Here is a 15,748-nt window from a genome sequence, read left to right on the forward strand (position 1 = left end):
TTGCAGAAGAAATATTTGTTCTTAGTTTAATAAGTCATAATTTTTTTGCAAGACCTAAATCACCAGACTGATCTTTCCAGCGGTTGAGTCATTTCACGTACAGAAGAAATCTCCACAGTCCACATTTCTATCACTGGTCAAATCTCTTGCAAAAGTGTAAAGTAGATAGAATGTGAATGATTTGAGAAAATTTATGCCAACCACTAGAAAACATGATGAATTCTCTAGTAATGTTTACAATCACGAAACTCACTAAACACACATTTCTTTGTATTTCCTTCCACACATAACAGGGAAAATTCAGTAGTAGCATAGTGATTAGAACATATAGGTGCTTAATAAATTTTTTCAAAATTAATGAAAACTAACTAGTTAGCTGATCTGTGGTTTACATCAGTCGTTTTGCATTCAACCAGGAAGTCAGAGGCACCAGTGTGAGGCTCCATCCGTTGTCGAGCACATTAATGGTTTCCTCACTCCCACTAGACAATGTTTGATCAGAAGGAACAGGGAATGAGAAGGAGCTGCTGGATGGTGATGAGCCTGGGAAAGGAAGGCTGGGTGAGCAGAGACAGAAGAGAAACACCCACCTACTGTGACATCACAAACACTCAGGCTGAGTTTTAATAAGACCAGCGGCAGGTGGATGATTTTGTCTGTGAGGTCCCAGTGCTAATTCGACTCTCCTGTGGGGACACCTCCTACAATGGGATCCAGATGGCTGTTGCCAGTGTCTTCATCTTGGCTGTGCCTCAGCCTCATCCTTGTCTCTTATGGAGCCATTGTCCGGGCAGTGCTAAGGACTAACTCTGAAAAAGGGCGGAGGAAAGCTTTTAGGACCTGCTCCTCCCATCTCACTGTGGTCAACCTCTTCTACAGCTCAGTCATTGCTGTTTACCTCCAGCCCAAAAATCCCTACGCCCAAGAGAAGGGCAAGTTCTTTGGTCTCTTCTATGCAGTGGGCACTCCTTCACTGAACCCTCTCATATACACCCTGAGGAACAAGGAGGTAACCAGGGCATTCAGGAGATTGCTGGGGAAGGAAATGGGGCCCACACAAAGCTGGGGGAGAGCTGCTTAATGTGCTTTCTAAATTAAGAAGAAACTATTTATCCTTTTGTGAACAAGTTTGAGTTCCCAAGTATACTACCTTTCATATACCCATCAAAGCCTTTACAATGGGTCACAGTACATTTGTGTGTGTGTGAGAGAGAGAGAAAGAGACAGAGAAAGACTAAGAGTCAGGTAAGAGGAGGTAGGTATCTTTAATTAACATCTAAAACACAAAAAGATTATCATACTTGCCCATTTTAATATTTAATTTCTATATTTTTATTTTCTTTTCGATTTTTTAACTGTCTTCTCCATTACAGGTTCTCCAAATACACCATGCCTATTTCTGGTTATGTAACCTCTCTCTGATTCTCATATTATCATCATCACTTTACCATCACTTTTGATTTTTTTTGGTTTTTGTTTTGTTTTGTTTTGTTTTGTTTTTTTGAGACAGAGTTTCACTCTGTCACCCAGGCTGGAGTGCAGTGGCGTGATCTCGGCTCACTGCAACCTCTACTTCCCAGGATTAAGCAATTCTCCTGCCTCAGCTTCCCGAGTAGCTGGGACTACAGGCGTGCGCCACCATACCCAGCTAATTTTTTATTTTAAGTAGAGACGGGGTTTCACCATGTTGGCCAGGCTGTTCTCAAACTCCTGACCTCAGGTGATCCACCCGCCTCGGCCTCCCAAAGTGCTGGGATTACAGGAGTGAACCATAGTGCCCAGCCACTTCTGATTCTTACAATCTTATTTCCTTTGTCATCAGGATGGTTCATCTCCACTTGCTTGAGGTGGACTGACAGAAAGCTGAAGCTCAGAGAATGTAATAATTTCACCCAAGAACACACAGCAATTTGTTAGACCTAATTTGAGATGCATATCTGTTAACTTACCAGGTGCATGCATTTGCTTTTACACCATTATAAATATACCAACATCATTAGGATTTATACCCAAATGGGTTATCAGGCAGAAAACTCTATTTTTCCAGTCCTAGTAGGTTTCCTGATTATCCAGCTTTCCAGGGATCACAACACTAATCTCCCGCCAAACCCTGAAAATGTGTTCCCATTCCTGGAGATGATTTTCCTTTACCTCTTCTCAACCTCTGCATGACAGTGACCATGAGGAGGTGTGAGTCTGCTCTTCAGTGGCTACACAGTGGTAACAGCTGTCCTGCATCCATTTCCTAGTGCAGTTGTGAAATTCTGACCAACCTCTACTGGCCAGGCACAAAAATGAAATCCAGTTGTAAGTAATAAAGTGCTGCAGTGGAGCCTGGATGGAGCAAGGGCCTCAGAAGAAAGGGAGCAGAAGTGTAAGCCCCAACTTCTATGAAATCTTATTTCCTTTTTCAAGTTGATCTACGTTCATTACTTTCTCAAAGCCTCACATGAATGGAATGGAGAGTGTGATGGAAAATCTGTTTAGAATGGAACCATTCTCTCCTCTTTCCTCTTCTCATTGCCTTTGTCCCCTCAGTAGCCTACACCATCTTGATGCTAATGCCTCCTTCAGAAGGAAAGAGCAGAGAATCTTGACCTTCAGGTCAAGGAAGAGGAGTGCAGGAATGTGTTAATCTATTGATGCTTCTAATCTTCATCTATAACACAGCTCTCTTGAGTTGCACACTTGTAAGTCCAGCTGTCCACCAGACACCTCCACCTGAACTTCAAATCCAGAATGTTCCACATTAAAATCAGCATCTTTCTCTACCTGAACCTGTTTCTTCTCCTGCATTTCAGTCACTTTATCTGGTCAATTTTATCTCAACAGCCCTCACATCTGTCCATTCCCTCCATTCCCACTGCTTCTACCTTACCTGCAGTCCACGTGCTGCTTATTTTTATTGCAATAGCTGCATCTCAGGTGTACCAGTCAGTATATACCAGGTTATGCTGTGATAACAATACCAATCCTCAGTGACTTGAAACAGCATACGTTTATTTCTTGCTGCTGCTGCATGCCCATTGTCATCCAACCAGAAGTTCTGCCTTGTCATCCTCACCCCAAGATGTGGACTGGCAGAACACCCACCATCTCAAACACTCCTAGGTGCTGGGAAAGAAGGAAATAATAAGCATGACAAATAGCAAACTAGCACTTAGTTTCCAATCAGAAGTGGCATAACAGTTTGACTCATTGGTCATTTGCCAAAGCAAATCTCATGGCTACATATAACTTCAAGGTAAGGGGAAATAAACCAATCATGTGGCAGGAAAGGGAACCAGAAATATCTGGTGGATGATAGGAATGACTACTAACTGCCTCTTTGCCTGCAGTCTTGACCGATTCAAATTGATTATCCATGTTGAACCAGAGTAATCATTCTAAAATACAAATTTGACTATGTTACTCGCTTAGCCAAAAATAATATATAGATTCCCCCTGCAATAAAATGTGGAGCCCAAACTCCTAGATCGGGTTCCTGTTTTCTAGACTTTACCATCCCCACCTCCTAAGGCTCAACTGCCTAGAATCCTGCAAGTTCACAGAACTACCTGCAAGTGCAAGTGTTTGAGCCACACTATGCTCTCTGCCACATTTAGCCTTTGAACGTGCTCCTCCCACTTTTTGGAAGACTCTCCCCTCCGGCTCCTCTCTACCACCAACAAAAAGCACTTCCTATGAAGTAACAGGATCTTTTTAATTGTCTACCTCTCAAAGCACACAGTAAGGAAAGTGAGGGCCAGGGTTTTGGCTCACTTATCCTAAAACTCTTAGTGCCTGGCATAGTATCTGGCATAGTAGGTATTTAATGAACATTTATTACGGTCATTCCTCAGTATCCCCAGGGAAGTAGTTCCAGGACTTCCCTCGGATACCAAAATCTGCAGATGCTGAAGTTCCAAAGTTGAGCTCGCAGAACTCACAGATACAAAAAGTCGGTTCTCACATCCATGAGTTTAGCATCCTGAGAATATTGTATTTTCAATTCATGTTTGCTTGTGGATGCAGAACCTGTGGGAATGGAGGATAGACTATATTTATGGAAAGAAATCCTAGGCCCTGCGTCCTCATGAAAGCATTGGCCTCCGGTGCAGACTGACAGCAGAGCAGGGCGGAGCTAGCTCATGGTTGCAGACCTCTGTGCCAGCCTCCCCTAGACAAGGTTGCCATGTTGAGAAGAAGAAATCGGCTCAAGCTCTGGGCCCGCGATTCCTGCTCCTGCCAAAGACTGTGGCAGATTACACCAACTGGGATCCGGCAGTCGCGAGGTCTACAGGAGTCAAGAAAGCCATCATCAATGTCTTTCAGCAGGAAGTAATATCCCTTTGTGTCTTGGAAGCCTCCCAGGTTCCTGCAGAAGAAGCTGTTTCTGGAGCTGGTGAGCCCTATGACATCATTGACAGCTGTAACTTGAAGAAGAACAGACATGGAAGAGAAATCTGCTTTTCACTTTATATTTTTGCCTGTCTTTTAAATGTTACAGCTGTGTGTGCTTTACATATTCAAAATAGTGTGTATGTGTGTGCATGCGTGTAAATTTTAAGCAGCTAATAGACTAAAGACAGAAGTGGCTACAAGTTTATGCCCCAGTAGGAATCAGTTCCAGTGCTCTTCATTAATTGCCAGGCAAAATAGCTATAGTAACGTAGTAACTAGAATAAAATTTAAATTAGGTTAGTTATAAACACCCTATCCATTACCTACTCCCAAAGCTGCTTCATCCATGAATATTTAATATGCCACAAAACTATCAGAGATTGCTAATATATCCCATAATATAATATGAAACCAAAAGTTTTTCAAAAAGCTAAACATGGGAGAGAATCATAGCAAAATGACATGTAATTCTGAGATCATCATTGAGTATGGTACTTGAGTCTATAGCCACATGTGAAAACCATCTGAATATAATCCAAAGAGCTATTGTAGTCATGGGCTGCAGAATAATGTGGTGGCCAAGCGGCTGTGATATTGTGATATAATAAGAAATACATATTTGGCCTTTGATCCCAGTTCCTGGCACAGAGTTCCTAAGGCCCTTGTAATTCCCTGAGCAATAGGGGTGCTAGGAGAGTCTTTTGTTCTAATATTTGGTCTTTGACCAAATATGTCAGTTCCTAACATTGAGCTCTAATCCCTTGGAATTTCCTGGGTAACAGGAGCATCTTTTGTTCTAATGAAGTGACCCCTTGGTGGGCCTCTGAATGGGGACTCTGACTGGAAGGACCAAGCCATGATTAGAAGTTTGAAACTTTCAGCTCTACCCTCATCTTCCAGAAAATCGAGAGGGGCTAGACATTGAGTTAATAATCAACTATACCTATTTGAAGAAGCCTCCACAAAAATCCCTGAACTATGGAGCTCAGAGAACTTCCAGGTTGGTGAACACACAGACGTGCTGAGAGGGCGGCATGCCCCGGAAGCTCTGTGCCCCTTTCCACATACCTTTTCCTGTGCATCTCTTCTATTTCATTGTTCATCTGTATCCTTCGGAATATCCTTTATAATAAACTCGTAAATTGAAGTAAAGAGCTTTCATGTATTCTGTGAACTGCTCTAATAAATGATCAAACCCAAGGAGGGGATTGTGGGAACCTCCAATAGGATTCCCAGTAGGTCAGAAGTTCCAGAAGCTTGGACTTGTGATTGGCATCTGAAGTGGGGAGCAGTCTTACGGGATCCTTTAATCTGTGGGATCTCACTCTATCTCCAGGTGAATAATATCAGAAGTGAATTGAATTGAACTATAGGACACCTAATTGGTACCCACTGAAGAATATATTGGTCAGTCTGGGAGAAAAACCAATATGTTGGCCAGGCGCGGTGGCTCAGCCTTGTAATCTCAGCACGTTAGGAGGCCAAAGCAGGCGGATCACGAAGTCAGGAAATCGAGACCATCCTGGCTAACAAGGTGAAACCCCGTCTCTACTAAAAATACAAAAAATTAGCCGGGCGTGGTGGCAGGCCCCTGTAGTCCCAGCTACTCGGGAGACTGAAGCGGGAGAATGGCGTGAACCTGGGAGGCAGAGCTTGCAGTGAGCCAAGATCGCGCCACTGCACTCCAGCCTAGGCAACAGAGCAAAACTCCCATCTCAAAAAAAAATAACAATAATAAAATAAAATAAAATAAAATAAAACCCAACATGTTTTGGTGACTAGAAGTGTCGAATGTTGAGGATATAGGAGAAAATGGTCAGTTTGGGGGTTTTCTGCAAATACCCAGAGCCCTTTCCCATTGTGCAGCATCAGATGGTCTGGATTCAAATCCATTTTGAATCCTGGACCTGCAAACTCATGCCCAGAATGTGGTGCCATATCAAGGGCAGCATTTGCATGTTTCTGGCAGGTTGGACGTTCAGCAGCAGCAGGAGTTAGATCAGTGCTGGTGAGTTGAAGCCATGCTGTTGAACACATACAGACCTGCATCCTGCCACCATCGCTACTGCCTTCATAAGTCCATTTTCACCAGCACTAGGGTGGCCTGTGGAGAAGGTTGCTTAGTGTGAACTGGCCTGTAGTCACTGTTTACTTCGTTGTTTAGAGCCCCTTCTATTGTGGATGCTCTCTAGTGGCCATTAGCATGCAAAACAAAGATATTCACAATTTTCCCATTTTCATAAATAAAAAAAGATTTCCCATTTTCATAAATCCATCCAAGTGCCTCTTCCTCAAATTTCATTGTTCTTCATCTTCTAAACCTCCTCCTTCCAAGCCCTTGACCAGCCAACCAAGCCATTTGCCACTGCCCATGTATTCACAATATTCTTCCATTAGGCCATTATTCTTTCCACACAAAACAGATAATCAGGTGCATTACGCAAAGCTTTGCCCATTGGGAGGATTTACAATTTCTGTTGTCTTTCAGAACTGCTCTTGAGTGCGGCTAGAATGCAGCAGCCGTCCATTTTCAGCTCACACCAATGTGTTGAAAAGATACATCCATGAACCAAGGTCATCTTATTTTTCCTCCATTAGCCAATTATAAAGTACCCCTCACCCCATGACAGATTAAAGATGGCTACAAACTATCGGACAATCATCCCATCAGGAGGGCTATCTATTTCCCCTCCCCTTGAATCGGTGCTAGTCTATGACTGTTTTGACAAAAACAGTGTGGCAGAAGTGACACCATGCCGGCTCTGGGGCCAGCCTGTAAGAGAACTGGCTGTTCCTCATTGCTATCTTGGAGTCCTGAGTTTCCAAGTAAAAAGTTTGACTATCATGCTGGGCAGACTATGTAGAAAGGCCCTGAGATAGCATGAAGACAGAGAAGAGTCAAGATGAGCCCAAACTTACAGTGAACCCACCAAGGTGTCAGGCATGTGAGTGAAGCTGTCTCGGACTCTCTAGAGCAGTCCATATGCCAGCTGAATACTTCCAAGGGATCCCAGCTGATACAACATGGAATATAAGAAAACCCAGCCAATTTCTTCCCAAATTCTTGGCCTACAACATGTGAGATACAAAGAAGTTTGTGTTCATTTAAGCCCATTAAATTTGGGGAGATTTTGTTATGCAGCAATAAATAACTAGAACACTCCCATGAGCTACTGGTATGAGCAAGCTGGGAAGTACCAAGGCCACAGTGTGCGGGACATGGGAACCTGGTCCCCCACTTCAGCACCTTGCATTTGCCCTCCAGTTCTGCCCACGATTGATCCAGGATATACTACTTCTCTCTTCCAATTGATGATGTTGTAACCACCAGACCTCATCATTTGATTGATTTGACAGGACCCAGCTCATGATGGACAGTCTTAGCCTCATGGCCATTTGATGTCTCATGATCAGGAGCTCTGTCTCTATTAAGGCCCAAGAGCAGGCTAGGACTTGTTTCCTAATGGAGTTCACTTTCCTGCAACAGACAGTATAGCTTTGATCAAGAACCCCGGGGATCTATGTTGTGATTTTCCTTTTGAGGCTTGCCCAAAATGCCACACTGTATCTTTTCCCACCACTGATACCTTTAGTGCTTATTAGGTCTATTAAGTCACATGGCCAAAGCAGTACCACATGGCTGATATGACAGCCTAGAACAACTGCAGAGCCCATGTCTGCTCTGGGCTTCAGTCAGTCGCTAGTAAACTGTTCCATGTGGTATTCCCATGAGCATGGAATATGCTTCCTCTAGAAACTAAATAGGACAACCAAACATTCTCTACCCTGGAGAAGGGGAGGGAGAACACCAAGATTCACTAGTGGAAGAAGAAACAGCTCATGAGGCTACAGAAGCAGGTGGAAAAGAACGTGGAGAAGAAAATTGACAAATATACACAGGTCTCCCCAAGACCTATGGATTCCTGGTCTGAGCCTAATAAAGACTGTTTATTCCAAAACACACACAAACAAAAAACACTCCTGTATTATAAATTATTCTGTGTAATGGTGTGTTACTGTGCATCTCTTTCCAGTTCTGCATTAGTGGTGTTAAGTGTGAAATGCAATAATGTGTTCTTACTTTAGAGGGATATCCTGGCACGAAGTTTAAAAACTTCGAAGATGTGGAGGATGCTGAATCTTCACAGGGTATATCTCCCACTCTCTGGAGTGCATTTGTCTTACCAGTGTCGCCAATATGCTTGTCCTCATGGCTCGTTCTGTTTGATTAATAAGATATTATTGATACAGTGGAACAATGTGATGTTTTGTAGAATGTCCAGAGGGTCCACGTTCAGTGGTGTGTTGCAGCTAGTTCATACTGCCTCATAGAGTCAACAGTTAAATTTTCAGAAATTGTGCAAACCAGTTGTTAAACATGACTATTATTTTAATAAGTTATTTTAAGACATAGGTAACAAATCCCTAAGCTCTTCATTTTCTAGGTATTTATCTTACCATATTTTCTATACTATTCTGGTTATTTATATCTATTATGTCTGTATAATAAAAATACTAAATAATGTTGTCTGTATAATAAAAATATTCTGGATCGGTGATGAGCAACAATCACCATCTTTCGTTTGAGTTTCATGGCCATGAGACCAACCCCATGCACTGCTGCTCTGAGACCTGCCAGCCACTCCCATTCCTTGAGTGTGGTCCTCCTGGCTCAGAAGTGATTTTCCATTAGCCTGTCTTTTCATTTAAACATGAACTCCGCTCTGCCCATCACTGTCTGTGTGCAGTCACAGGTAGAGGGAGAGCCTTCAGGTGGCACCCTCAGCACTTCCCAACCCTTTCCCTCCTTCTAGGCCAGAAGGTGGTGGTCGTGAGCATCAACATTTCTGGCAATTTCTACAGAAACAAGTTGAAGTACCTGGCCTTTCCCCAGGCCTTTCTCCGCAAGCAGATGAACATCAACCCTTCTCGAGGCCCTGCTATTTCTCGGCCCCAGAGGCATCTTCTGGTGGATGGTGCAAGGCCGGCTGCCCCAAAAGACCCAGCGAGGCCAGGCCACCCTGAACCACCTCAAGGTGTCTGATGACATTCCGCCGCCCTATGACAAGAAAAAGCGATAGTGGTTCCTGCTGCCCTCAAGGCTGTGTGTCTGAAGCCTACAAGAAAGTTTGTCTGCCTAGACACCCGGCTCATGAAGTTAGCTGGAAGTACCAGGCAGTGACAGCCACCCTGGAGAAGAGGAAGGAGAAGGCCAAGATCCACTACCAGAAGAAGAAACAGCTTATGAGGCTGCAGAAATAGGCAGAAAAGAACATGAAAAAGAAAACTGGCAAATACACACAGGTCTCCTCAAGACCCATGGACTTCTGGTCTGAGCCTAACAAAGACCGTTTGTTTATTCAAAAAAAAAACCAAAACCCTCTGTATTATAAATTCTTCTGTGTAATGGTGTGTTACTGTACGTTTCTCTACAACTCTGCATTTTCAGTAATCTCACATTGACAGTTTAAAATTGGCCATGGTGAGAATATTTACACTATAGAAATCAAGGCTTTTTTTGCCGGAGTTGCAGCACACCCATGTCCCTATTATATGGACCCTATTATAATGGGAGAGTTTTAACATGGTACTGAAGCAAAAATGTAAATGTAAATGTACACTTATATCCATACCCTGTAAATTCAAACTGCCTTTGGTCTTTCTTCCTGATAGTATTTGAAAAGAACACATTCATCCAGGCGCAGTGGCTCACGTCTGTAATCCCAGCACTTTGGGAGGCCGAGGCAGGCAGATCACGAGATCAGGAGTTAGACCAGCCTGACAATATGGTGAAACCCTCTACTAAAAATACAAAAATTAGCTGGGCGTGGTGGCGTTCGCCTGCAGTCCCAGCTACTCAGGAGGCTGAGGCAGGAGGATCGCTTGAACTCGGGAGGCAGAGGTTGCAGAGAGCCAAGATCGCGCCATTGCCCTCCAGCCTGGGCAACAAAGTGAGATTCCATCTCAAAAAGAAAAGAAAAGAACACACTATTCAACAGATTAATAGCTATATAACATGGACCTGAAACCGTGTTAATCAGGCACAACAGCTGCAATTACAGCTATTTCTTGGTTGGATTTGTGCTAGTCTGGTCACCTTTCAAGATGCCTCTGATTTTTGTAGTGACCAGACAGGTGAATTAAATGTGAAATACGATAGGAATGAACCCTCACATCCATTAAAGGTGGCATCAATCAGCCATTTCCCTTGAATTTTGATATTGTTCTTGATTTACTGTCTTTGTGGTAAGAGGTGTAGATTCAGGGCTTCCACTTGAATCTGTAGTTCTTACTCCACAGATTAAAGAACTATGTGGGGATTCTGCCAACTGCCAAGCATGTGCATTCCAGTTACAGATTTAAAGGCCGCAGAAATGACTACTGAGTAGATCCATGGACATAGTACATGCCATTTATTAGCTGACCCCATAGGCTTCCTTTCTAATGGAAGAGAAGCATAACGATTCAGTTATATGAAGATTGGCTAAATGTCCTAAGTACTCTCCAAACCCAGAGCTTTATAATTCTGTTACTACAATGTGATCCATTGCAGAAGAATTAAATAGAAAAGGAGGAAGCTGAGAACTTAAAAAACTGAGGTTCTGAATGGATGAATCATAAGCTTGAGAGGACTATCAGGATGCCCAGGACTCACTGGATGTGGTGGGGAAGACAGACACTGTCCTTTTTCTTCCTATTGACAGAAAGAAGCAGTGAGGGACCTCTTTTACCTACCACAGTGATGACTATTGTTGGCATATTTCCTATAGATATTCCCCTGCCCCCTTTACCATAATTAGTGGCTAATGAACTGTCTGTGGGCTATGGACCCTAGGGTCTCAGCAGAATTAATGAGCTCTTTCCCTCCGTGGGATCCCTCTCTCTACCACCATACCATGTCAACATTTCTACCTCCAATGCCACTAAAACACAGACACACCTCTCCTTAGACGGAGGGGAAAAATTGTTGGCAAAGAACTCGATGTCAAAGAACTCAATGGCAAAGTTCTGACCTTGGCCTCATCCTCCCTGCAGAGATTTGGTGGGCTTTGGTTGATGCACACCCTCTACAGTTAGCAGATTTGGGTTCAACCATCAGCTCTGGTGCTTACTTACAGCCTTGGGAAAGTTATTTACATTTCTTTGTTTCAACTTCTTCATATTGGAAGGAAGAGAATAATATGTAGAGTTGTGAAGGACAATCAGCAGTGTAGGCTAAATGTTTAATAAATATCTTGGTTGGTGGCAGATGGGGAGAGCCCTAATTTGTAGTGTTTGCCAATTTTCATAGTGTAAATATTCCTGCCATGGCTGTCTCAAGCCACCAATGGTTTAATAACTGTCTCACAAAATTCCTAAATTTTACTAATCAAGAGATAGTCTCAGCCAGCTCCAGCTCATCACACACATGTGTGCTTAGAAAAGTGCCAGATGGCCAACATTAGCAATCCCTATTGTGACCAGAGATGCAGTTGCCCATTCAAGGATGCCCATTCCTCTTTATTTTTTTTTTGTTTTGTTTCTTCCTGATGTACAAGTGGAGGCTGGGTGCCAATTAAGAGCTCTGTTATGGGTATTGCTGGTAGCAGAACAGATTTTTATTTGATTGAAGGTAAGTAGAACCTTTGCTCTTTGGCTCTGAGATATCAGTTTCCACCTATCCTCAACACTGGAGCACCAGATTTGGAGTTAAATGTACTCTAAAATCCTAGTCCTAGCACTTATTGGCTAGGTAACCTTATACAAGTCTCTTATCTTGTCTGTGACTGTTCACTTTTTGGTAAAATTGGGATAATTATATGTCTTTGTAGGGTCACTGTGAGAACCAGATGTTCAGGGAGCTGTTTATCACCATGCTTGGCACACAGGAAGCACCTTACTAACAGCAAGGGTAGGTCATGGTCACTAGCCTATCATAAACCCCTTTCAAGGAACCTCCCAACTCCTTCCCCAGCTCCTAACACAATGCTGGCACTTTGGAGTTTGATAAATGAATAAATGCACAGATCAATGCATGAATATATCAGAAGGAAAAGGAGTAGGAGAAAAATAATGAGAGTGGAAAAGGCAGAGATCAAAGAGGGAAAGGGAAACAAAGAGTCACTAAGAAAGGTGTAATCTAAAGAGATTTAGCAATATAGCAGAGAAAGGAAAGGAGTAAAATGCCAAGATAATGACAAAGTTAGAAATGTAGAAAATTAATTAGGATGACACATGATGGATGAATAAGAAACAGTTGGCTATTGTTTAAGGTTACATGCAAAGAATTTTATATTACAAAGGAAACAAAGGAGGGGGGCGGCAGCTAATGAGCATGAGGTTTCTTTTGGGGGTGATGAAATGTTCTGGAAGTAAATGATGTTGGTTGCACAACTTGTGAATATACTTTAAACCACTAAATTATACACTTCAAAAGGGCAAATTTTATGGTATGTGAAATACACCTCAAAAAATGAAAGTGAAGGCATAATTAAAATTTTAGAGGCCAGGCACGGTGGCTCATGTCTGTAATCCCAGCACTTTGGGCAGCTGAGGCGGACAGATCACCTGAGGTCAGGAGTCTGAGACCAGCCTGACCAACACGGCAAAACCCCATCTCTACTAAAAATACAAAAATTAGCTGAGCATGGTCATGAGTGCCTGTAATCCCTGCTACTTGCAAGGCTGAGGCAGGAGAATAGCTTGAGCCCTGGAGGTGGAGGTTGCAGTGAGCAGAGATCACACCATTGCACTCCAGCCTGGGCTACAGAATGTGACTTCGTCTTAAAAAAAAAAAAAACAGAATAGTGGTGACGTCTTGAGGGGTGAGGAATTGAGAGAGCAGAGAGGGGCACACAGGAGCTTCTAAAATACTTGAAACATTTGCTCAGTTCCTTAATCTGCTTGATGGGCATACCAGGGGTTGACGTTATTCTTCTTTTTTTTTTTTTTTTTTTTTAGACAGAATTTTGCTCTCGCTGCCCAGGCTAGAGTGCAGTGGTGCAATCTCGGCTCACTGCAACCTCCACCTCCCAGGTTCAAGAGATTCTCCTGCCTCAGCCTCCCAAGTAGCTGGGATTACAGGCACCCTCCACCATGCCCAGCTAATTTTTTTGTATTTTCAGTAGAGACAGGGTTTCACTATGTTGGTCAGGCTGGTCTTGAACTGTTGACCTCGTGATCCACCCGCCTCGGCCTCCCAAAGTGCTGGGATTACAGGCGTGAGCCACCGCGCCCGGCCCTAACATTATTATTCTTTAAACTGCAATTTGCCTTACTCATATTTATGTTTAAATATGTAACAATATTTTAAAAATTAAAAATATATTTTAAGCAAGAAAAGAATAATGGGAGAAAGAGGAAGAAGAGACAATGGCAGAGAGTCCTGGCAAAAAGGGAGATGTGATAGAACTTAATACAAGATGGAGACCCTGTAAGAGGAAGACACTCCTGCCATCCTCTGAGCTCCGCGGCACGTTTGTGGGTGGCCCACCATCTCCTCTGCTCCCCTCATGGCCTTCCTAAGGTCCTGTAAGACCCTGAGTCCTTGTCTCTGACCTGCCAGAGTGGCTTCAGTCTCCCACCTCCAGCTCTCAGCTGACCTTCTATGCCCCAATACATCTCTATTTTAAGGAAAAAACCCAGCCACCTCCTCTAGGAAGCTTTCCCTGACATATCCGACCAAATAGGTCAGTCATCCTACAGAACCTTTACTCTCATTCACCCAGTACATTGCTGTTACTGGCCTTTAAAATTTGGATTCCTTTTTGGTGGTGTCTGAAAGACTACAGGATTTAAGGAGAGTGACTCTTGGAGTCTTTCGATAATGTTCCTGTGAACTCCTGGTGATTTTAACATGCTTGTGGTCACTCTCGCCTCCTACTTGTAAGCTACTCATGGCAAGGACGAAGCACGTGGACCAATTTCCACCCCTCCCTTCAGGTCAGTTGGTTCAGCAACTTAGGTTGCTAAAAAGGCCGGGGCAACCAACCTGGTCTCTCTGTAAGTGGGGACATCTTAAAACAAAACAAAATCTCTCTTAGATAAAACACTGTCTCTGAAAAGCTCACTAGCAAATGAAAAAATACAAAACAAATGGAATATACAGAGTTCTATAAAATTCATTCAACCAATAGAGCAATAATTGAGCCTACAGAGATCACTTATCAGAAAATTCATTCAATATACATTACGAGATCATCCAATAAATGAGACAACTCTAGAACAGCATTCAGAACATAGTGGCACTCAGTAAGTTTCCCTTGAATGAATGAATTAATTAATGCATATTTTAAATCAGCCTCCTCTGCCCTCACCCAGGAAGTCAGAGGCACCAGTGTGAGTCTCCATCCGCTGTCCAGTACATTCGTGGTTTCCTCATTCTCACTAGGCAATGTTTGACCAGAAAGAACAGGGAACGAGAAGGAGCTGCTGGATGGTGATGAGCCTGGGAAATGGAGGCTGGGTGAGCAGAGACAGAAGAGAAACACCCACCTGCTGTGACCTCACAAACACCCAGGCTGAGTTTTGATAAGACAAGTTGAATCACACTGGGGCGACAGCCTCATCCTTCCAGGTACAAACAAGAACAGGCCATGGTTAACCAAAGCTCCCCCATGGGCTTCCTCCTTCTGGGCTTCTCTGAACACCCAGCACTGGAAAGGACTCTCTTTGTGGTTGTCTTCACTTCCTACCTCCTAACCCTGGTGGGCAACACACTCATCATCCTGCTGTCTGTGCTGGACCCCAGGCTCCACTCTCCAATACACTTTTTCCTCTCCAACCTCTCCTTCTTGGACCTCTGCTTCACCACGACTTGTGTCCCCCAGATGCTGGTTAACCTCTGGGGCCCAAAGAAGACCATCAGCTTCCTGGGCTGCTCTGTCCAGCTCTTCATCTTCCTGTCCCTGGGGACCACTGAGTGCATCCTCTTGACAGTGATGGCTTTTGATCGCTACGTGGCTGTCTGCCAGCCTCTCCATTATGCCACCATCATCCACCCCCGCCTGTGCTGGCAGCTGGCATCTGTGGCCTGGGTCATTGGGCTGGTGGAGTCAGTGGTCCAGACACCATCCACCCTGCGCCTGCCCTTCTGCCCCCATCGGCAAGTGGATGATTTTGTCTGTGAGGTCCCAGCTCTAATTCGACTCTCCTGCGGGGACACCTCCTACAATGAGATCCAGATGGCTGTTGCCAGTGTCTTCATCTTGGTTGTGCCTCTCAGCCTCATCCTTGTCTCTTATGGAGCCATTACCTGGGCAGTGCTGAGGATTAACTCTGCAAAAGGGCAGAGGAAAGCTTTTGGGACCTGCTCCTCCCATCTCGCTGTGGTCACCCTCTTCTACAGCTCAGTCATTGCTGTTTACCTCCAGCCCAAAAATCCCTA

The 15,748-nt window shown here is 43.8% G+C and overlaps 2 protein-coding genes and 1 pseudogene across 2 annotated transcripts in view; all 3 read left to right on the forward strand.

The window, feature by feature from the left end:
• Window positions 1–349: 349 nt before the first annotated feature.
• LOC105548291 (olfactory receptor 2H2) overlaps window positions 350–15,748 on the forward strand; it is a 16,852-nt gene continuing 1,453 nt past the window's right edge. The window contains exon 1 of the mRNA XM_011992228.1: window positions 350–556. The gene's annotated coding sequence lies outside the window, so the exon portion shown is untranslated. The remainder of the gene's footprint in view (window positions 557–15,748) is intronic.
• On the forward strand, window positions 1,670–15,746 carry LOC105548380 (olfactory receptor 2H2-like; the record flags this gene model as incomplete). The annotated part of the gene is made up of 2 exons (XM_011992394.1): window positions 1,670–1,720; window positions 14,683–15,746. A coding segment is annotated over exon 2 (789 nt), but the record flags the coding sequence as incomplete, so codon positions are not given.
• On the forward strand, window positions 9,194–9,719 carry LOC105548299 (annotated as a pseudogene).

This window comes from Mandrillus leucophaeus, unplaced genomic scaffold (assembly GCF_000951045.1).
Source record: "Mandrillus leucophaeus isolate KB7577 unplaced genomic scaffold, Mleu.le_1.0 Scaffold1102, whole genome shotgun sequence".
In the NCBI taxonomy this organism is placed as follows: domain Eukaryota; kingdom Metazoa; phylum Chordata; class Mammalia; order Primates; family Cercopithecidae; genus Mandrillus; species Mandrillus leucophaeus.